This window comes from Misgurnus anguillicaudatus, chromosome 25, assembly GCF_027580225.2.
Source record: "Misgurnus anguillicaudatus chromosome 25, ASM2758022v2, whole genome shotgun sequence".
NCBI classification, from domain to species: domain Eukaryota; kingdom Metazoa; phylum Chordata; class Actinopteri; order Cypriniformes; family Cobitidae; genus Misgurnus; species Misgurnus anguillicaudatus.
Window position 1 is genome coordinate 33,121,957 of NC_073361.2, and position 23,367 is coordinate 33,145,323.

Sequence of the window (23,367 nt, forward strand, 5' to 3'; positions counted from 1 at the left end):
CTAAAGCAGTGGTTTTCAAACTGGGGGCCGGGGCTCCCAGGGGGGCCACGAGATGGTGCCAGGGGGGCCCCAGTTTTATGACATTTTATGAAATACATTAATTGATCATGAATTCTGTGTAATTAAACCTAAAAAATAAGGCTACTAACCAAAAGCACTACTTTTTTGTATAATTTAATGTTTCTTTTATTAAAATGTTAAATTTTAGAACAGTTTTTTGTCACAAATTTTCTTTGGGGGGCCGCGACGGAATGCACCGTACACAAGGGGGGCGCACGCTGAAAAAGTTTGGGAACAACTGCCCTAAAGCACAAAAATATAAATTAGGGGGTCAGCTGATTTTGTTTAAATACTACATGAATTTTAAATTCTTGTTCTGCGCTGCCACAAAGTGATACTGTACATTATTTGTCCCAATTTCACAATAAAAGAATCCAAAAGATTTCTGTAATTCTGAAATAAATGTAAACTCTCAAGTGCACCTCAAGCTTTGATGAATTGATAGATTGTTAGATTTAGGATTGGGTTGGGGGCTTTAAAAAAATCTTCTCAAACTATTATTTCACACTATTTTGATGGGTACCCATATAAATAAATGTCTCTGGCAAAAAATATGTTTTAAATATATGCTAAATACATTTTGCAGAACTTAAAGCTTACTTTGACAATATATTTAGTTTTAACCTTCATATACTAACATATTTTTCTAAATGTATTTCAGGGCAACAAATACATTTCTAATTTTACAACCCATATGGCAAAAACAATATATACTTTTAACCTTTTAAAACCTTTTAGGTTTAAAGGTTGGTTACATAAAGTTTTTCTTTCAGTGTGATGTGAATGCTTTTAAATATATATTTTTTAATATATTTCAAAACATACAAAAATATAAAAATATATATATTGGGGAAAATAATTTTTTGTAAACATAATTTTTATTATTTCAGCAAATATATATGTATATATTTTTTTGTATATTTTGAAATATATTTCAATTTATATTTAAAATATATCTTTTTTGCTGTTGGGTTAAGGGTAATTTGGGTTTTTTTTTATTAAAATGTTGATCCAGGATAACATCTTACTTTGGGAAATCACGGCAACCCTATAATAACACCTGGGGGGGGTACTTGGCCAGGGGGCATACTGTAGCTAGGGGACCCTCATAATGTTTGACATAATTTAAACAGGTGATTTTTTCATTGAGGTGAAAAGCTGTCTCCAGATATTGAGTTTGTGATGCATCTCAGCAGTTTAAACACTTGCTCTTAGTTTACATCATGATTTTATGTCTGCATGTTCTTGCTCATGAATTACAGTGGCCGTATAATTTCTATTGTAAAAAATATAGACAAAAATTACAATGACAAGGCCACTGGCGCCCTCTACAGACATTTGTTATAATTCATAACGTTGCATTATATATTTTCATGTTGTTCAATGTATCGTTTTTTATTATTGCCTAATTGACCTTGGACCACAAAACCAGTAATAAATCACACGGATATATTAATGGCAAAGGTCAACAAACATTGTATGGGTCATTGTATGGGTACACCCTACAAATATTGTATATGAGCTAAATATGGTCCTATCCTAATAAACCATACATCAATGAAAAGCTTATTTAATATATTTATTAATGTATTATATTTATTTTTGTCGTCCAGGATCATATATATTGCTCACTATATCAGATTACTTGATCTTCATTAATTACCAAAATAATAGTTAGTGACTAGTTAAGAATAGAATAGAATAGTTAAAATGTGTAAAAAAATGTGATTTCAGTTGAATAAAAGACCATTATTCATTTTATCATTGAAGATTTCTTAAAAATGTAAAAATCTTATCTAGTTCATTTAATATTTTGTTTAGGATGGAGGATGTGTGTCTCTGTCTCTCTGTCCATGTCACGTTGATGGACAGCAGCATGAACCTGGAGCAACAGTCACTAAAGACTGTAATAACTGGTAACTTCTGCCATCAAACCTCACAAAGAGCTGAAGTCATATCACTGTTATAATCTTCATATTCACATGTGTACAAATCTTCATGTGCTTCTTTAATCCTGCAGCACGTGTGAATCAGGAGAACTTGTCAACTGTACAAATGTGCAATGTGATGGTAAGACATTCAGAAACTTCTGTACACACGCATGCATGCACGTAGAATAAGCTACATGTATGTGACGTGTACTCTGTGTTTTAGTGGACGGTGCCTGGTCATCTTGGACTCCGTGGGGTTTGTGTTCTGTGTCATGTGGCGCTGGTCTGCAGTCTCGCTATCGGTTCTGTTCTAACCCGGAGCGGATGGGAACCGGACGGCCCTGCGTCGGCCCGGACAGACAGGACAGAGTTTGTGCTTCGGCACCCTGCAGCCGTGAGTAACATTTAGTCTGTTATTTTCATACGAATATGTTTACATCATAAAAGTGATTATAAGAGATTTAACAGCCAGCAGGACAAACATTGTTACTTGTGCTGTTGTGCATATAGGAGATGGTGGCTGGAGTGAATGGACGTCCTGGACGGATTGTACCAAGTCATGTGGTGGTGGTGTGCGGAGCCGCAGGAGAGATTGTGATAGGCCCATTAAAGGAGGTGATGGTGACTATTGTGAAGGACTGGGAACAGAGATCATCACGTGTAACACAGACCACTGTCCAGTTGCACATTTCTGTCTGTGATCTGTATACAGTGTGTGTTTGATCTCTTCATGATGTTAATTCTGTACTCTGTTTGTAGTTGCGCCATGTTCACATGTTCCTGGAACTGTGTTTAGTGCGTGTGGGCCGTCCTGTCCACGCTCATGTGATGACCTCACTGTGAGTTAGTCGTCTTTTAATTCATTTACAGCTGATCATACAGACAGAAATCAAGTAAAAACAGATAGACAAATGATGATGATGTTTATTGTATGTCCAGTACTGTGATTGGCGCTGTGAGCCCGGCTGTTACTGTACTGATGGTAAAGTTTTGAACTCAAATGGGTCGGAGTGTGTTGAGAGAGAGTCCTGCCCGTGTCTGGATATGCTCACTGGACGACGAGTCGAATCCGGAGAGATCGTACCCGCTCCAGACGGCTGCAATAACTGGTGAGAGATTATACAGTATGTGATACGTTTTGGATTTATTCTCTTATTAAATCATTTGATTAATTGTTTCTTTCGTAATATTTCAGCACCTGTGAGGGAGGAAAACTCATCTGCAGTGAAACGCCGTGTCCAGGTTTGTTCTCAGATGAATAATAATAATATTGTCAGACGTCTGTGATGGGTTTAATTCTGATATGTGTGTTTCTTCTGTGTCAGTGGATGGAGGTTGGTGTGAATGGTCAGATTGGACGCCGTGCTCCAAGACCTGTGGTGCAGAGTGGGTTTCTCGATACCGCAGCTGTGCCTGTCCTGAACCCAGATCAGGCGGAGCACCGTGCCCTGATCAAGAGGAGGAACATGCTGGACTGGGTGTACAGATCCAGAGACAGCCGTGTCCATCTGTTACCTTCTGCCCTGGTAATACTGCAGTTTATCAGATTACAAAACTAGTACAATTATCAGTTTAACTCAACATGTACCTGGTTTATGTAATGTTATATCTGTTACTCAGTAATGCAAATTCAGTAAATGAATCCAGAAATTAAATAATCATGAGTTTGTTTCTCTGTGTATTCGGTCATTTTGATTACTTTTTGTTTCTCTGTGGGGTTTTTTGTGTTGTGTGTTTGTGTAGTTCATGGCTCATGGGGTTCGTGGGGTTCGTGGTCAGACTGTGACGTCTGTGCAGGGGAATCTGTCAGACAGCGGGTGTGTAACAGTCCTCCAGCAAAGTTTGGCGGTCTGCCCTGTCACGGAGAGAGCCGACAGAGCCGAGGCTGTCATGACAACATCACCGATTGTACAGGTCAGATTTATTTGTGCTTGTTTTAAGCATACATTCACTTAAATTGTATATTTTTTGTCTAAAAACTAGACTTTATTTTGCTCATCAATTTTTGCAGTGAAATTATTATAACTCTGTTATAATAATTTTGGGTCTAGAAACCTAATCTTGGTCTTGTTTTAAAAAAGACACTTTAAAGTTTTTCACGGAAGTGTTTAGAGGTGAAAATGTTAAATAAAAAAATTTAATAGCAGTTTACATTTATTGTAATAAATAAAAATAATGCAATAAAGTGTATATTTTATACATACAATTATCACAAAAATGAGGTTTCTGCTACACTTTTAGTATTTTTACCAACAATGGCCACTAGGTGTCATGATTTGCTGCATACTCTTGTCACAAATTAATAAATTACTGTCACTGCATTATTATGACTAATAAATTTGCTAAATATTGAAGTAGATCGCTTATAAAGGGATAGTTCAACCTAAAATGAAAATAAGCCCATATTTAATGGTCTCTGCACATCAAAAGCAAAGCCAATATTCACATGACATTACCTGCGGGATTACTAGTTTTTCATGTCACTTGTGTAAAAAATAGTCACTTTGGATGTTAATCCTCTGGACTGATCGCGTGCTCTTTGATAATGTAATGTTGCGTGAAATTTTTATTATGTATAAACCTGGTTCTGTTTTTGATCTGTTGCTGTGGCTTGCACATTCAAATAAAATATTTGTATTGTCAGACAATAGTTAACTGTATTTTTACTTAGTGGCAATTTAATATTAATCCTATCAGTTAACAGTTAATGTTTGGTTAACAAGCTGGGGTTGTTGGTCAGGAAAATTAACTGCAATGAACACTACCCAATGCCATAACAAAGCTGAAAAGATCCTGGATATTATTTAATATAACACAGACTGCGTTTGCTAGGATTGCTTTAGGGTGACTAAAATATGGGCTCATTTTTATTTATCGAGATTTTCTTCTTTTAAAACCATCACCCTGAGATGTTGTTATCACACAGCCCATAGTAAAATCTTGTTTTCCATCATTATTGTATAAAGCTGACGAGTTTTGCTCTCATCTTTTCAGACTGTGGTGGTGGTCAGGAGTATTTGCCCTGTGGGAAACCCTGTCCTCGTTCCTGCTCCGATCTCCATGGAGACACGGAGTGCGTAGATGATCCGGGATGCAGTCCGACCTGCGGTTGTCCTGGAGACGCGCTGCTGCAGGACGGCGTGTGTGTGGATCGAGATCTGTGTCGATGTAAATTTCACAACAGCAGCACGAGTAAGTCCACACACAGAAGAGACGTTGTTTTATGATAAAGTTGTAAAAAGTTTTCTTATAGTTTTCTGTCCTCTCTCTGAGCATTTTAATTAATTTATTGATGAATTCAGCACTACTTTAGAAACAGCAAATCCTCTTTTATGATTCAGTTGGGTTAGACGCTGGTAATGTTTCTTGGGCCTGGTCTGGAGAATCAGACTGGAAACATGCAAATCCAGGAGAGGCGATCATCACCGACTGTAATAACTGGTAAAATCAGAATTTCATTAGCATAAACTTACTTTAAAATTACATATATAATGTAGTCGATTCCAGACTTTAGGAAGTTGCAATGCTTATAATTAAAATCGGATGTTTTTTTCCAGTACGTGTGAAGCGGGCGTCCTGCATTGCGAATCACTTCCTGGTTGTTTTGTCGATGGTGGGTGGGGCCAGTGGGTATCCTGGTCCGAATGTTCCACCCCATGTGGGGGCGGGGTTAGAATGCGTTTGCGTCAGTGTAATAACCCCGCCCCTCAGGGTGGCGGCAGAGAGTGCGCGGGATCAGGTGAACAGCTGAAAGTGTGTAACACTCACAACTGCACAGGTAAGATTTGTGTAAATACTGAGAAGTGCAAATTAAGTGTAAAGTTTATTTATAAATCTGCTTGATATTTTTAATTGATTTCTTGTAGACTCAGGGCCGTGGTACGACTGGTCACCGTGGTCTTTGTGCACTGTCAGTTGTGGAGGAGGATCTCAAAGTCGTAGCCGCACCTGTAGAGCGCCACCCTGCTCGGGCATGAAGCGTCAGAGCAAGACCTGTAACACACAAGTATGCCTGGGTACGTCAAACAATCATTCAAATCTGAACTTTTTAAAAACTTTTATGTCATAAGTGTCTTGGATTTAATAGCATTTATATTAATCATAACAAATAATTTTGAAATCTCAACAGGGTTTTTCTAATGTGATGCACTTAAGAAATAAAATGCAGGATGGGTTTCTATTATGCACATTCAGAGAACAAAACAAAGCGACGCTCTTGTGTGAATGATTCAAAGTTTAAGGGGCAGCTTCCCATAAAGGGTTTAGATTAATTCAGCTTAGTCGTTTATGTAGTTTAAACATACCTTACAAAAAACATTACTGAATCTCATTGAGACCAAACAATGGCACTGCAGGGCAAAAAATGTTTTTGAAGAAAAATCTTAGTAATTTTGTCTTGTTTTCAGTAAAAAATATCTAAAAAAAATCTTAAATTAAGATGTTTTATCTGGATGAGCAAAAACGACCCAAAAAAAGTCTAATTTTTAGACAAAAAATATCAAATGTAAGTGATTTTGTGCATAAAACAAGAAAAAAATCTGCAAATTGGGTAAGCAATTTTTTTTCTTGAATTTAGTGTTTAAGAAAAATTTTAAAAAATTTTAAAACAAGCAAAAAATCTGGCGATGGGGTAAGCAATTTTTTTATGTTTCTTGAATTTAGTGTTTAAGAAAAATTGTCAAGATTTCTTAACCCATTGGCTTTTTTTTTTTTTTTGCTTGTTTTATGCACAAAATTACTTACATTTGATATTTTTTTGTCTAAAAACTAGACTTATTTTCTTGGGTCGTTTTGCTCATCAAGAAAAGCATCTTAATTTAAGAATTTTTAGATATTTTTAATAAAAAACACGACAAAAATACTAATTGTTTTTCTTGAAAATCTTTTTTTGCAGTATGTTATGATGAACGTGATTTCACCAAGTAGGATGTGATCCTGGATCAACACCAAAATACTCTATAAACTATTATTTCACACTAATGTGAAGGTTTAAAAATAGTTAGGGTTTGAGTTAAGGGTAAGTTGGGGTATCTTTGATTAAAACGTTGATCAAGGATCATAAAAAATTTTTAATCTAGGATCACATCTTACTTGGTGAAAAAAATGATTTTCAAGAAAAAAAAATTCCTAGTATTTTGTCTTGCTTTCAGTAAAAAATATCAAAAAAATCTTAAATGAAGATGCTTTTTCTTGATGAGTAAAACGGCCCTAGAAAGTAAGTCTAGTTTTAGACCAAAAATATACAATTTAAGTGATTTTGTGCACAAAACGAGCAAAAAAAATCTGCCAATGGGCCCAGCAAATTGCTCTTGAATTTTTCCTGAATTTAGTGTTTAAGAAAAATGTTCAAGATTTTTTTGCTTACCCCATTAGCAGATTTTTTTGCTTGCTTTTTGCACAAAATCACTTAAATTTGAAACTTGAACTTGGGTTGTTTTGCTCATCAAGAAAAATCATCTTAATTGATTTTTTTTTTTTTTTTACTGAAAACAAGACAAAAATACTAAGAAATGTTTTTCTTGAAAATAATTTTTTGCAGTGTGCAAGATGTTTTTAAATTGATCCAGCTTAAACATGCATTTTAGTTTGGGACTAGGATAAGCCCTATCCGGGAAACCGCCCCTAAATGTCTGATAACACACAATGCTGATTTGAATGTAAAATTGTCCAGCATCCCCCATAATCTCTGTAAATTCAGATTAGCCCGTTATGTGATGAAAAGAGATTGACCTTGAGTCTGATGGTAAAAGTCCTCTTAACTTATGTATTTATTCATATATGTGCATATTTTATTATGAGCAAGAGATAATGTCCTAAGAAATTCAGTGGATAAACCTAAAGGTCTGTCTGTCTGTCTGTCCGTCTCTCTGTCTGTGTGACCATTTGTCTTTCTTTTTTGTTTTTCTTTCCGTCTCTCTGTCTATCAGAGGTGGGTTGTCCTCCCGGTCGTCTCTATAGAGAGTGTGATGATGGAGATGGTTGTCCGTTTAGCTGTTCTCAGGTCAGTGGTCATGAGGGTTGTTACTCAGAGGGCTGTGATGAAGGTTGCCGCTGTCCGCCCAACACGTATCAGCACAATGGAACCTGCGTTCATGTAAGCTCATGTTAAACTGATCGTTCTTTAGATACGTTCTTTACTACTGTACATGTAGTTGTTTGTCTTGACTGTTGTGTGTCTGTGTGTATGTAGGAATGTCCGTGTTTGGTGGACAGCGAGTTCCTGTCCTCTTTACAGAGTGTATCGATGACACCTGATGTGACCCCTGACCTCCAGAACATCACACTGGGAACAGAGCTGATGTCTGGAGAGGAGATCATGCATGAGTGTAGCTCCTGGTAACACATTTATATGAACTCTTTCTAATGTCTCAGTGTGTTATACATCTTTTTATTGATAACCACACTTTTGTTTTTGAAAGTTCATGTGAGCACGGTCTGTGGAACTGTTCTCTGGTGCCGTGTCCCCGTGATGGGGGTCTTTCTCATTGGGGCCCCTGGGGTCCCTGCTCACTGAGCTGTGGAGGTTTAGGTCAGAAGAGTCGCAGCAGAAGCTGTAATCAGCCGACTCCTGCTCACGGGGGACGAGACTGTCAAGGGCCTCTGCTGGACACCGCATACTGTCAGACACCTGACTGTTCAGGTCAATATACACGACAAACAGAATTGCTGTTAATGTTTTTTATTTACCTTCATAAATACTGCTGTTATTAGACTGCTGTTTATATTTATTCATTCTGGTTCTTTTCCGCTGATACAGTGGTGTCTGTCCCAACAGAGGAACCGTCTCTACCAGGTAATGACTCTCTTTAGCTCTTTTCTGTGTGTTTATGGTTCATTAAGGGTCAAGCCCCGAAGTTTTCTTCTTCCTCTTCTTCTTCCACCATTGTGTCTATAGCATCCCATAGAAGCATATTTAGGAAAATGATGAAAGTTGGCACACAGATAGAGTACTATCTGAAATGTTAACATACCAAATTTGGAGTCTCTATGTCCAACAGTCCAAAATTTAAGTTACTTTTTTATAACTTCTGATGCGTAAGTCGTAGAAACAAATTGACTTTTTTAACGAGTAGTTTGCATCCTTTGATGTCATTTTTCATAATTTAATTTTTTTCTGCCATTTTGAATAAAAAAACTACTTTTTCGAACTGCTCCTAGAGCTCCGATATGCGTGAAAATCAGCATGTAGCATCTGGAATTCTTGTCAACTGGCCAATCCGTTGATGTATACCGCGGTAACAAATTTGGCATATATCGCGCAAAAGAGTGTGCGCATATTGACATAACACTTCAATTTCAATGTATGCTTGTATCTACTGCCAATATAAGTCTAAAATCATAATCGTGATCTTGTAAGATTCCTTCACACATATCAAGTCAAACAATAATAATTTTTTTCAGTCTGTCATTTTTGGCGTCTGCCATTTTGAAATATTTGGAAAAAAACTTTTGCACGAAAATTGGTGTGTAGCATCAAGAGGCACTCACAGTAAAAATTAGGGCTGTGACGATACATCGCGTTCCCCATAAAAAATACCTGAAACAATCTGAAGAACAGTGATATAAATATTCCTGTAGACATTTCCTGGAATAGCGTTAATTTATGCTACTTAAGTAATGCTACTTCTTCTTTGGCACAAATTATGTTTCTACAAGAGAGCGCCCCCTAGCTTTCGGATGTGGCGGCATTTCACCGTAATTCATTAAAATTCATTGATTAAGGCTGTATCTTTAATGAACTTATAAATATGGTATATGTAATCACAGTCATGACCCAAGGGGTTTTGTCACAGCGCCACCCAGTGGTCTCGAGATATGAAAAATTGCTATTTTTGCCTATATCTACTGCAAATACAAGGCTAAAGTTATGATAGTGCTCTGGTTACATTCCTTGAGGCATACTGAGATAAACAATAATAAATCGTTCTGCCATTTTTGGGACAGACATTTTTAATTTTGAGACCTACTTCCTGTCCGCCTGACATTTAAAACTGGCTATTTTGGTTATATCTTTGGGAAACATCATACATTTTTTGTTTGTTTTAAACTGCTTTCCTAAACTCAATTTTATTTCCTTTTGCACCCTTCTTGTAGCTATATTTGAATGTTTGATTTGATTTGTGTAATCTTTCTGATGTCAGATGAGGATACTGGGTTCTCCCAATGGACAGCGTGGTCTCAGTGCTCGAGGACCTGCAGTGATTCGCGTTTTTCCGCTCTGAAGGTCCGAATGAGAGAGTGTGTCCGTGAGCTCTGCTCTGGAGCGACCCGACAGGAACGAGTCTGTAACCTGCCACAATGTCCCGGTACGCCTTACCTCACTTATCACACTAATTTTACATTCTTCAGGAAACATTTTTAGGATTCTCTTGGTAAATCTGCTTGTGATCTAACGGTTATATTGTTTTTGTGGTTAGATGGCGGTGTGTGTCAGGGTCCGGACTGTGCTCATAGGAACTGTTCATGGACCGAATGGGCGGACTGGACTCCCTGTTCTCGCTCCTGTGGGGTGGGACAACAGCAGCGTGTTCGGACCTTCATCGCCCCGGGTGTCAATGGTACCTGGTGTCAGGACATCCTGGGGGGAAACGTGGAGAACCGGTTTTGTAATATCCGTGCCTGCCGTGGTGAGAAGATAATTGTCAAGTTGTCTAATGTGCTGTGGTTAATAATGCATATGCTTTGATGGACAATTTATTTGTGTGGCAACATACTTTTATTCCTAAAATATCTATTTGAGAAATTCCATTGTTATGGATGTGACAGTTGCCGTCAAAACCTGTAATATTATTTCTCAGACATCAGAAAAATATCAGTCTATAATGTTTTAGATGAGGGAAACTTGCATGCATTGTAGGAATTCTGTGAAATAAAATGCACAAACTAAAAGCAATAATACACAAAAAAAACTTGAGAAGGCACAGCTCTACAAAAACATTTCATATTAATTTATTTTCATTTTTGTATGTGTATTTCTGAGGGAAAAAAATAGCATTCTGGATATGACAATTCTTCATTATGGACGTGACAATAAAAATGTGGAAAATAAATAAATGCTTTAAAAACTATAACAAAGACTTATGCACTGCAAAAAAACATATATATATATTTTCAAGAAAAAAAAATCTTAGTATTTTTGTCTTGTTTTCTGTAAAATATCTAAAAATTAAGATAAATTAATTAATAAATTAAGATGCTTTTTATCTTGATGAGCAAAACGACCCAAAAAAATAAGTCTAGTATTTAGACCAAAAATTTTAGTGATTTTGTGCATAAAACAAGCAAAAACATCTGCCAATGGGGTAAGCAAAAAATATTTTTTTCTTACATTTTTCTTAAACAATAAATTCAAGAAGAGTTCTAGAAAAATTGGCTTACCCAATTAGCAGATTTTTTGCTCGTTTTATGCACAAAATCACTTAAATTTGATATTTTTGGTCTAAAAACTAGACTTATTTTCTTGGGTCGTTTTGCTCATCAAGAAAAAGCATCTTCATTTAAGAATTTTTAAATATTTTTCCTGAAAACAAGATAAAAATACTAAGAATTTTTTTCTTGAAAATAATTTTTTGCAGTGTGGGTTTTAAAACATTGACATCTGAGATAGCAGTATGGTTGAAAACTTTGAGTAAAAACTTTACTTTTCATAATAAGGTTGACATTTCCATGGATTTGTCCATATGTATTTTGCTGTTGTACTGTAAAATATTTTAACATAAAACAAGAATTTTGCCACCACAATTTAAAAAATATATCTACCAGTTCAACAAAATCAAGTTATTTTCAAAATCTCTGAAACAAATTTAATAAATATCTTATTCAGCTTCAGGTATTTCTTTTATTCTATTTATGAAGAATATGATTGTATATACAGTATGGTCATAGTCATATTTCAAAATATCTCTAAATAAATATTGTTTTACAGTAAAGTACTGTAAAATCTTTCCAGTGAGATCCATTCATCTACACACTTTGATTGTATTGTGTTATGTTTAGTGGATGGAGGTTGGTCTCGCTGGAGCTCCTGGTCTCTCTGTGATAAAGTTTGTGGAGGAGGACGGTCCATCAGAACGCGCTCCTGCTCGAGTCCTCCACCTAAAAATGGAGGTCACAATTGTTCAGGAGAGAAGAATCAGGTCAAGCCCTGTAACACCAGACCATGCGGTATGACAACACATCACACAATCTTTTAGTTTTTAATTCGAGATACACAATACCAGTCAAATGTTTAGGACAATCTCTCATTGTTTATTCATATTTTAGAATAACAGTTAACTTATACTAGTACTAGTTATAATATTGTGTTCACACATTACAGATGATCATGGCTGTCCACCTGGTCTGGTTTTTGTGTCGTGTGCTAATGAATGTCCACAGCGTTGTTCAGATCTACAGCAGGGGATTCACTGTCAGCGCAGCACTGAATGTCAGCCGGGCTGTCGATGCCCATACGGTAAGAGAGAGATGAAACAATATTTCTCTATTTACACCGTCTCTCTTCAGCATACATTATAATGTTTGTGTGTGTGTAGGTCGATTACTGCAGGATGGAGTTTGTGTTCAGCTGTGGCAGTGTGACTGTCTGGACTCATTGGGTCAGAGCTGGACTGCAGGCAGCATTCATCAGGTGGACTGTAATAACTGCAGCTGCGCAGATGGCTCGCTCACCTGTACCAATCACACCTGCGCAGGTGAAAGCGCCTGCACGTGGAGCACCTGGTCAAACTGGGCGTCGTGCAGCAGCACATGCGGTCCTGGACAGAGGACGCGGTTCAGGTGTGATTTACAGCTTCTATCCGGTTCAACTTTTTTGCAGTTATTTCTATAAATTAAGTTGTTTTATTTGTTTTTTTAGGTCTTTGGTACCAGAGAGAGTTGATGCTAACTGTCAGTTTGAAGAAGTCCAACACAAACCATGTGACTCAGGGTTGTGTCCTCCGCTGTGTGTTCATGATGGGCAGGAGATGTCTGTGGGAGATACCTGGTTAGCTGGGGAATGTGAACAATGGTGAGACGCATAAAGATCATGTGATTTACTACAATGGATTTTATATATTGGTTTCAGATGTTGTTTAAAATGTTACTGTTGTGTTTCAGTACCTGTATTCCTGAAGGAGAATACTGTCAGGATATAGACTGCCGAGGTGTGTCTGCTCTTTCTCTAGCATCATTATTACAATCAAAAGTGTAAAATATACATATATAAAAAATAAGTATGTTTAGATACAGTCGTTGCATGAAAAACCTGCATATTTTTTATCAAATGGTCGTTTATAGCCATAGAAAAAATCTTAGACAGGAAATGGTTACAGGAACTTGAAATATATATTTTGTGTGTTATATTTATTATAGTAATTAATAGAAAGATTATTTCTATTAATGTTTACATTTTAAAGTTATCTATTATATTCTATTAAATTAAATTCAATTTTATTTATATAGCACTTTTAACAATTGTTCATTGTTCCAGAGCAGTTTCATGAAATAGTTTATATTGTATAATAAATATGTAATAATAACAAATATTTAAACATATTTTAAATAAAATACATTTTATTTATAATAATTATATTTTATAATAAAACTCAAGTAGTATATTTAAAAAAATGCATTAATTTTTTAATATACTGTAAAAAATATTACTTTTGCATTTACAAAGATTTCCTTTTGTTAAATCACTTTCCATTTATTTATATAGGCCTTTTGTACATTTTTCTATTTCATAAAAAACTGACCTGAAACAAAGAAAACACAAAAAGCATAGAATAATGTAAGTCATGGCAGTTTTTAAATGTAGTTTATATTGTCTAATAAGGCGGCAGTGGTCGAGTGGTTCATGTAGGTTGTCTACAAATCGGAAGGTTGGTGGTTCAATCCCCGGCTCCACTTGACCAAGTGTCGAGGTGTCCTTGAGCAAGACACCTAACCCCAGCTGCTCCCGACGAGCTGGATGGCGCCTTGCATGGCTGACACCGCCGTCGGTGTATGAATGTGTTCGTGAATGGGTGAATGTGAGGCAATATGTAAAGCGCTTTGGATGGCCATTGGTCTATGAAAGCGCTATATAAATGCAGTCCATTTACCATTTACCATTTAATAAATATTGTATAGTAATAAATATATTATAGAAAATATTTAAATATGTTATAATAAATATTGTAAATCTATAATAAATATTTATAATAAATAAAATTTCATAATAGATTATATTTTATAATAAAACTCAGTAAAATGCAAGGATTTTTGAATATACTGTAAAAAATATTACTTTTGGATTTATAAAAATTGTGCTTTTTAAATTAGTTCCCATTTATTTATATAGGCTTTTTACAAACACAAAAATCAAATAACAACAAACGCATGACAGTTTTAAAATATAGTTTATATTGTATAATAAATATTTTATCATAATAAATATTCTAAAAACATTTTTAAATATATAATAAATATTTTATACCAAATTATATATTAGATTATATTTTATAACAAAACTATGCTAAGATTTTTGAGTATACTGTAAAAAATATGACTTTTGTTATTACAAAGATTTGCTTTTTTAAATTAGTTTTATTTATATGGGCCTTTTGCATTGTTTTAGAGCGGCTTTATGGGAATAAAGAAATCACAGAAACCATACAATTATTTATGAAATGACATACTAAATGATTATACTAAACAGAGTTGGCAGTAGGGGTACTTGTATGGGTTGTGTTTTGGATAGCGTAATAATCCACTTTGTTTTTTGCAAGTATATAAAATGCATTTAAAGGTGCAGTGTGTAAGGATCGCTTGACAGAAATGCAAAATAATAGACAAAACTATATTATATGGGGTGTATAAAGACCTTTCATAATGAATCATTATGTTTTTATTACCTTACAATGAGACATTTTCATCTACATACACATTCCTTACATGGAAGTCGCCATTTTGTGTCGCCATGTTTCTACAGAACTTTTTTTACTAAGTTGTCTCCAACGATAACATGTTTGTCCGGTGGCGGCTACCGTAGCTTCTCTATGCGTTTAAAATGCGAGGGGTGACCAGTGAGCTGAGCCATTGGTTGCAATTTGCAACCTTACCACTAGATGCCGCTAAAATTTACACACTGCACCTTTAAGTCCTCTGTAAGACTCTTATAACTATTCATCACTTATGATTTGATGATCTTTTAATGAAATGTTGCTCATTGTTATTAGTTAATGGTGGATGGACACCGTGGTCTCTGTGGTCCGCCTGTCCTGTGACCTGTGGAAAGGGTAAACAGATTCGAACCCGAGCCTGTATTAACCCCCCACCACGGAACAATGGCACACACTGCACAGGACCTGAGAGAGACATGCAGGATTGTCGCACTGGACCTTGTCTTGGTAATGAAAATTTAACTGTATGGACTTTACAGTCTGTACTGTAGCTGTAGCTGAGGATGACACCTTATTAATTTCTATCACTTCTGATTTATGTAGATGATTTGTGTCCATGGTCATCGTGGTCTCACTGTTCTCGGAGCTGTGGGGCTGGTGTGATCTCCAGACATCGACAGTGTTTGTGTGAAGATGACGGGGATCAAGCGTGTCCTCCAGAGATCGAGACCAACAGAGAAGAGACACAGTTGTGTTATAAGAGACCCTGCCCAGGTAATCTGAAATAAAGGAAACGGCCAAAAAAAACATACAGACAAGTTAAAATGATGTTGCATTTCTATCTTTACTGTGCCTGATATGTGTAACTCTCTTTCTCTCTCTCTCTCTCTCAGACTGTGTGATGTCTGAATGGAGTGAGTGGTCTGTGTGTTCTTGTGTATCTCAATATCAGCAGCGGTTTCGTGCACCGTTGGTTTCGGCCACCAGTTGGCAGCACTGCACTGATCTTGAGAGGGAGAGTCGACCCTGCACACCTGACAACTGCCAAGGTAAAACTCAATCACTTACAGAAACTACTGGGATGGTACTGGGACACAGGGACGTGCACAGACATTTTGAGGGGCAGGGGCTCAAGTGAAATAAAGGGCACTTCTCATAATTATGTATATTTTTAAATAATTAATTACAAATTTGTTAAAATGCTAAAAATAAAGTTGTGACTGCTGAGTTAGTGCTACATGCCAATAAATGCTATATCATATGCTAGCGTTTAGCTGATTAGTTGTTAGTTGTTACTCAAAATGTATTTTTGTCTGATAAGGGCTCAAAAAATAAGGTCTGTTTACAATGTGAGCTTCTGGCATGAGCCTCAGGGCAGAGCTCAACATTATTATTGACCCTTTCAAATAGGGCAAAAATAGACCATTTCATTCAAATGACAAATTCTAGGGTTGTAAATAGACATATAAAAACGTTTCTGGATAATTTTGGCACTTAATAAAGCAACATACCTTCTATGTAATTGTCAAACAACAATTTAACATATTATGACAACACATCCTATGGCACCTTTAATCTTAGGTTTCATATTTATTAGGGTTACACATGTCAGAAACAACAAAATATAGATTAGGCCTATTTTATTTGTATTTTATATTTTACTTTTTTGTGATGTCAGTGAAAATTCTGACTGGGCAAGTAAAATACTGAACCATCAGATTTCTTCACAATCTACTCCAGCACTCCAGTATAACACATTATACTTATTTAACAGACATTACAAAAAAACGCAAACAAAAAAGCTTACTACTGCAGTTAGCAATTATTTTATTGTTTGTGCTTTCTTATTTTATGAGCAGTCTGTTTAAACTACATACACTATACTGTTACAAGTTTGCAACTCTTCAGGTTAATATGGGATTGCCATGGAAAACAATGTCCCTGAATCGTTATGTGTAACAACCTGTCCCATATTTTGTGCATACAACTGTTAATATAAGAATGTTTTCTTCCTCACACACTTACCGGTAGCTGCCTGCATAATCATGGACATGATCGCGTCTCGTTCAGGCTGAGCTTTGGCGCTTGAAGCGCGAATGATGCAGCACGAGTGTAGGCAAGCCAATCATAAAGCGAAATAAGTTAGAGAGGCGGGACTAAGGAAAGGTAAAGCCAATCATATTAGCGATGTGAATTTTGGAGGCGGGACTCATCTGTTAACCGTTTGTGTGCCACAAATAGCGCTATTTTTCTTTATATAAGAGTTTAAATCTCATTTAAATGATTCCTGAATAAATTCATGTTAAATTAAATAAGCAACAAGTAAAAAACACAAAACACAGACAGACATCAGTTGTTATATGAATAAAGATCTTTTTTTTTTAAAAAGCACCCCAGAAAAAAAGGGCACTTTCTCTCCAGGAATAAAAAGGGCAGGTGCTCAAGCCCCCTTTGATGTCTATGTGTGCACGTGCCTGCTGGGACACAATACAGAGTGTATCCACACTTAAAAAACAAAATTAACCTTTAGACATTTTGGAAAAGTGTCTACAAAAGTGCATGTACACAGTATAGCAACACATGTTTAGGTGATATGTATATGAAATAGTTCCCAGTGGTGTCCATGCACCATGCATTTAAATTGAACTGTAAGGGATTTCACACAATGTCATGGTACTTCCATTGTGGTAGTGTCCAATAATTTGGGCCTGTTTGGTTCGGCTTGGCAATATCCAGAAGTTTTTCAGTGTCTGTGGAGGCAGCAATATTGTATATTATAAAGGGGTCATATTATGAGATTTTTTTAAAGATGTAAAATAAGTAGTGCTGGGCAAAGATTAATCGCGATTAATCGCATACAAAATAAAAGTGCATTTATTTTTATTTGCATAATATGTGTCTGTGCTGTGTTTTTGTTTATATATAATATAGAATATATAAAAATATAAATAAATATACATACACATGTAAATGTTTCTTAAATACATACATGAATATTTGTTTATAGATAATAACTGCACACACTCATATCTTTTTTTATTTTGTATGCGATTAATCTTTGCCCAGCACTGAAAATAAGTTTTCAGAGTGTTTTCAGTGTCCTCAGAGTACATATGTGAAGTTTTAGCTCAAAATACCCCACAGATAATTTATTATAACTTATACCACGGGTCTGTTGAATGCTGCATTCTGATTGGCTGAGAAGTGTTCTATGGGTGTTGATTATTTTTCTGTAAACCGCACACCTAACTTTTCAAATGTCTTAAAAATAGGCACCAGAGCAATGTTTGTGGTAACCGTGGTATAAGCGGAATAATTGACTCCGGTCCTTTGAATTATTTGAAAATAATGCACACCTGCGGTGCATTACCACCTTGGTGTGCATTATTTTCTTATAATTCAATGGCCCGGAGTCAATTATTCCTTACATGTTAAAATTGCCACTTTGTATATGTGAGCAAAAATGTGTTGTTTTTGTGTGTGTCCTTTAAAATGCAAATTAGTTGATAAAATGCAAACACTGATCACCATAATGGTGGTTTGTTGAAATTGAAACTCAATTGTGCTGTCAATTATTTTTTCTCTCCCTTTCTTTCTGCGCTAAATGGCAGTGCCATGGTTAGATTAAGGGGTGGTAGTATTATAATAAGATCCCCTTCTGACATCACAAGAGCCCTTTTCACACAGATTTGCCGGAAGATACACGGGACAGGCATCCTGGAATTTTACGGGACAGCTTGCTATTTTATTCATTCACACTGTCAAGTTTACACGGCATCTGATGGTCCCGGAAAGACACGTGACCTGTTGAAAGTCCCGCCCTCTCTTCTACGCAGTGTCTGAAGTTTGCATATTATTTATTATTCCTCTCTCCAGAAACAACTCGCGTGCATTTTTGTTTATAATAAGACTACAAAGGACCGCGTGAATGCACAGTTCTATTCTGGTGAATGATCTCAGCTTCAGAGTGGATATTTGACGAGCTCCCTGATCTCTGCTTTAATACAGTTTTCAGATATTTCTCATCGTGATTGTTTATATGCATTTAAAACCCGCATTTTGAGGAGCTGGACGATATATCTTGTTGGGATGACGTGCAGGTATTTTCGTTTATTATGGCTCAAATGAGCAAGTGGCGCGATATTCTTTTATGCTGCTGAATGATCTCCGTTTCAACGAAGTAAGTAAAAATCTAACTTACCTGATATCTGCTTCAGTCCAGTTTGCTGAAATTTCTCGTCGTGAATGTTGTAAATCCCTTATTTTAAAGAGTTGAACCAACTTCGTGTTGCCATGACACGCGCGTCCTCACTACGGCACGTGCGTCATTGTTTATGCGTCTCATTTATCATTTCCTGATAACTGCTTCAATCTAGTTTGCAACATTTCTCGTGGTGAATGTTTATATGCACGTTATCTCTCGTTGTAAGGAGCTGAACCATAACTTGCGTTGTGATGATGACGCCCTTTATGGCATTCTTGCGGCTTCTTGTTCACACAGAGGGTTACCCGTGTATCTTACTAGGTCCTCTTTCCGGCAACGATCCCAGAAGATTAACGGAACGAGTTTTTGTTCACACAGATGCTTGTCTGGCAATTTTACGGGTATTTTCTGGGACCAGAGGTCTGTGTGAATGGGGTTAAGGGGTGCCAAATTTTAATTACCTATTTTTTACATGCTTGCATAGAATGGTTTACCAAAACTAAGTTACTGGGTTGATATTTTTCACATTTTCTGGTTTGATAGAAGCACCGGGGGCCCAATTATAGCACTTAAACATGACGTCAGATTTTCACACTACGACCCCTTTAATGATCTGCCGTTACCCAGTGTTCCCTCTGTGTCTTCAGACTGTCAAGAACCCTTCCTGTTCTCTGAATGTGGATCTCCGTGTGAGAAACACTGTGATCTGTTGGGTCAAACTGAGACTTGTGTTACCCATCAAAACTGCACGCCCGGCTGTTTCTGTCCTGAGGTGAATTCACATCACGCACATTTACATAAAGCACTACAAACAAAATGTGGTATTTGTTACATTTTTTTCATTTGAAGGCGCAGTGTGTACATTTTGGGAGGATCTTGACAGAAGAGGGTGAGCGGTGGATTGAGCCTTTGGTTGCAATTCGCAATCTCACCACCAGATGCCGCTAAAATCTACACAAAGCACCTTTAAAACGTTTAAAAATATATATTTTGAGGGAATGATTTAATTCCTCTGGTCCACTTGCTTTAGGCTTATAAATGAACGAGATTATAATAAAAACTGTATGTGTGTCTTTCAGGGTCTCCTGCAGCAAAATGGATCTTGTGTCCGTCCGGATCAGTGTGGATGTGTTCATCTTCAGCATCAGGGATCAGATAGACCTGTACCTGTCATTGTCCCTCAGGGGGCGCTGCTCACCATCGGCTGCAGGACATGGTAAAAATACTGAATTAGTATGCTTGTAATTAACAAATGTTAATTTACATCACACACAACTAACTAACCACTCTGTACAGTGCAGGGGTCTCCAATCTTTTTGTGAGCAAGGTCTACCACAATGGATAAAAGAATCTGGAGAGATACTTTTTGATATAGTCTACTCGAAACTTTTTTAACTGTTGATTTTGTTTTATTTTACTTGTTTGTAAATGTTTGTTTTATCATTGTTTAGCCAAGCTAATATAAAAAATATGTAATAAATATAAAAAAGGATATTAATAGAATGTGCTTTGACAGGCAACTCACAGACTCCATGCGGGCAATCTGGCGCCTGCGGGCATCATGTTGGAGACCATTGGTCCAGTGAGACCCTATAGCAGTCACCCACAGGTCCCTTCAGATCTACACTGTACACACATAGATTTGTGATTGTATATTTGTGTGTTTTTCAGTCTTTGTCATGATGGGTCTCTGCAGTGTGATTCACAGGAATGTGCAGGTATTACATTTCTAAATATAAATATAGTGTAACTCTATAATCTCTGTGTGTTTATTTTTACACTAAGATCAAACAAGATCAATGAGATATAATAACACATCTAAAACACCCCGTCTTAAACATCATCTGTTGTCCTGATCTGTCTGTCTTGATCTGTCTATCTCTCTTTATTTCTGTGTTTGTCTTTAATGTTTGCATGCCTGTCTGTTTTTATCTGTCTATTTGTCTGTCTATAATACTCTTATATTGTCCTGTCTGCCTGTCTGTCTTGATCTCTCTCTCTCTGTCTTGGTTGTCTTCATCTGTTTGTCTCTCTTTATCTGTGCACGTCTCTGTCTGTCTGTCTCTCTATCGGTCTGTCTGTCTGCTGTCAGTTTCTCTTTATCTGTGCACATCTCTGTCTGTCTGTCTGTCGGTCTGTCAGTCTGTCTGTCTGTCTGTCTGTCTGTCTGTCTGTCTGTTGGTCTGTCGGTCTATAATATGCTATCTTTGCCTGCCTGTCTTTTTATCTGTCTGTCCTTCTGTCTTGGTTGTCGTTAACTGTCTGTCTCTTTTTATCTGTGCATGTCTGTTTGTCTGTCTGTCTGGCTGTCTGGCTGTCTGTCGGTCGGTCTGTCTGTCTGTCTGTCGATCTGTCTGTCGGTCTATAATATGCTATCTTTGCCTGCCTGTCTTTTTATCTGTCTGTCCTTCTGTCTTGGTTGTCGTTAACTGTCTGTCTCTCTTTATCTGTGCACGACTGTTTGTTTGTCTGTCTGTCTGTCTGTCTTTCTTTATCTGTGTGTCTCTCTGTCTTGGTTGTCTTCATCTGTCTGACTCACTTTATCTGTGTATGTCTCTGTCTGTCTGTCTGTCTGTTTTTGTTTGTCTGCCTTTTTGTTTCTCTCTATGTGTCTATTTCTCTGTCTGTCTCTCTTTATCTGTGTAACTCTCTATTCGTCTTTAACTGTCTATCTCTGTATGTTTGTCTACCTCTCTGTGTCTATCTCTCTGTCTTGATCTGTCTATCTATCTCTATTTCTGTATCCATCTGTCTCTTTTTGTCTGTCTGTCTGTCAGTCAGTCATTATGTCTATAATATCTTCTGTATTTCTGTGTGTCAGTGATGGTCAGTGAGTGGTCAGAATGGACCTCCTGCTCTCCGTGTATCCCGGCGTCCTCGTCTCTCTCTGGTGAGATGGGTTCAGGTTTTGTATCTGTACAGCGGCGGTTTCGCGCGTGTCTGGATGTTGAGTCGGGTCTGCTGGCAGGCGGGCGACAGGGTGAATGTGAGGAGGAGCTGGAGGAAGAGAGACTCTGCCCACAGCCGGACATCTGTGCAGGTGAGTCGTCTGTGATGTGATTTCAAAGGTTTCTGATGTCATCACTACATCACATGAAACAGTCGGCTGTTGCTTTTAGTGTGGTCTGAGTGATCAGATTGCAAAATATTTAGTTGTCTGCTTGAGATGTTAATGATCATGATTGAATCTCTCTGTGGTCATCAGATCTGTGTCAGTGGAGCGCATGGAGTGTATGGAGCGCATGTAAAGACCCCTGCAGCGGAGGTTTCCGTCAGCGTGAGCGACGACCCCTGACCTCTGACCCTGCACCTCACTGCAGAAGCATGCAGATGCAATCTCAGAGCTGCAACACCGCCATCTGTCCTGGTATAAACACATGTGCACACACCATTCAAACTCCAGCTGTACTATTGTTATGTATTTGATTGATCAATATTTGATGCATTTGCCAATCACAGGCGAGCACTGTGAGGACAGGGGGCGTGTCTATGATGACTCCTGCGCCAATCGATGTCCCCGCACCTGCGGAGACCTGTGGGATCACATTCAGTGTCTGCAGGGCACCTGTCATGCAGGTATGAGCATTCATCTGTGAAACTCACCTGTCCAGTCTGATACACACACTGATGAATGATGTGATAAAGCGAACCGTGTTCGGCAGGGTGTCGATGTGCAGACGGGCGACTCTTACAGGACGGCTCGTGCGTACGAGTGGATGAATGTCGCTGTGGTGTTCCAGCCGAGAACGGAACGCTGGAGATCCGGCCTGGACAAAACATAACCGTCGACTGCAATAGCTGGTGAGAGATTAACGTAATGACTATAGATAACCACAATCTAAACTAAACTAAAAGAAATATTAAATTATAGTTTAAATAAAGAATTAAACTTTCTCTTAATATCCTCACACTCAATACGGCAAAAAAAAAAACTTTTTTCTCTAAAATTTGTTTTAAATATATGATAAATACATTTTGTATGAAGTAAAGCTTAAATATATTTTTACATTTGAGAATATATTTACTTTTAACCTTCATATATAAGAAAATATTTCAAAATGTATTTTTGGAGCAACAACTACATTTCTAATTTTACAACCCATACAGCAAAAAAACATATTTTTTAAAATATAAAATGGCCAAAACACATATTGGGTAAAATACATTTATGTAAACATATTTCAAAATATATTTAAAATTATTTTTGAAAATGTATATCAAAATGTACAAAAAAATAAATTTATGTAAATATATTTAAAATTATATTTGAAAATGTATTTCAAAATATACAACAAATGGCTAAAATATA

The 23,367-nt window shown here is 37.0% G+C and overlaps 1 protein-coding gene across 2 annotated transcripts in view; it reads left to right on the plus strand.

Moving 5' to 3' along the window:
- The window catches only part of sspo (SCO-spondin), a 91,038-nt gene that overhangs the window by 46,909 nt on the left and 20,762 nt on the right, over window positions 1-23,367 (plus strand). The window contains exons 65-98 of one of the 2 annotated variants that reach the window (XM_073864044.1): window positions 1,882-1,976; window positions 2,081-2,130; window positions 2,215-2,385; window positions 2,502-2,677; window positions 2,756-2,830; window positions 2,931-3,100; window positions 3,187-3,233; window positions 3,317-3,517; window positions 3,735-3,905; window positions 4,986-5,183; window positions 5,333-5,432; window positions 5,549-5,769; window positions 5,858-6,007; window positions 7,919-8,085; window positions 8,182-8,327; window positions 8,411-8,631; window positions 8,749-8,784; window positions 10,133-10,297; window positions 10,409-10,618; window positions 11,988-12,155; window positions 12,310-12,444; window positions 12,524-12,767; window positions 12,847-12,999; window positions 13,089-13,135; window positions 15,191-15,361; window positions 15,458-15,628; window positions 15,748-15,903; window positions 19,706-19,830; window positions 20,138-20,274; window positions 20,730-20,776; window positions 21,880-22,098; window positions 22,264-22,425; window positions 22,518-22,634; window positions 22,721-22,859. In XM_073864044.1, the coding sequence (XP_073720145.1) occupies window positions 1,882-1,976; window positions 2,081-2,130; window positions 2,215-2,385; window positions 2,502-2,677; window positions 2,756-2,830; window positions 2,931-3,100; window positions 3,187-3,233; window positions 3,317-3,517; window positions 3,735-3,905; window positions 4,986-5,183; window positions 5,333-5,432; window positions 5,549-5,769; window positions 5,858-6,007; window positions 7,919-8,085; window positions 8,182-8,327; window positions 8,411-8,631; window positions 8,749-8,784; window positions 10,133-10,297; window positions 10,409-10,618; window positions 11,988-12,155; window positions 12,310-12,444; window positions 12,524-12,767; window positions 12,847-12,999; window positions 13,089-13,135; window positions 15,191-15,361; window positions 15,458-15,628; window positions 15,748-15,903; window positions 19,706-19,830; window positions 20,138-20,274; window positions 20,730-20,776; window positions 21,880-22,098; window positions 22,264-22,425; window positions 22,518-22,634; window positions 22,721-22,859 (4,961 nt within the window). Of the gene's footprint in view, window positions 1-1,881; window positions 1,977-2,080; window positions 2,131-2,214; window positions 2,386-2,501; window positions 2,678-2,748; window positions 2,831-2,930; window positions 3,101-3,186; window positions 3,234-3,316; window positions 3,518-3,734; window positions 3,906-4,985; window positions 5,184-5,332; window positions 5,433-5,548; window positions 5,770-5,857; window positions 6,008-7,918; window positions 8,086-8,181; window positions 8,328-8,410; window positions 8,632-8,748; window positions 8,785-10,132; window positions 10,298-10,408; window positions 10,619-11,987; window positions 12,156-12,309; window positions 12,445-12,523; window positions 12,768-12,846; window positions 13,000-13,088; window positions 13,136-15,190; window positions 15,362-15,457; window positions 15,629-15,747; window positions 15,904-19,705; window positions 19,831-20,137; window positions 20,275-20,729; window positions 20,777-21,879; window positions 22,099-22,263; window positions 22,426-22,517; window positions 22,635-22,720; window positions 22,860-23,367 lie in introns of both variants that reach the window. The other variant, XM_073864045.1, reaches the window with a different exon arrangement.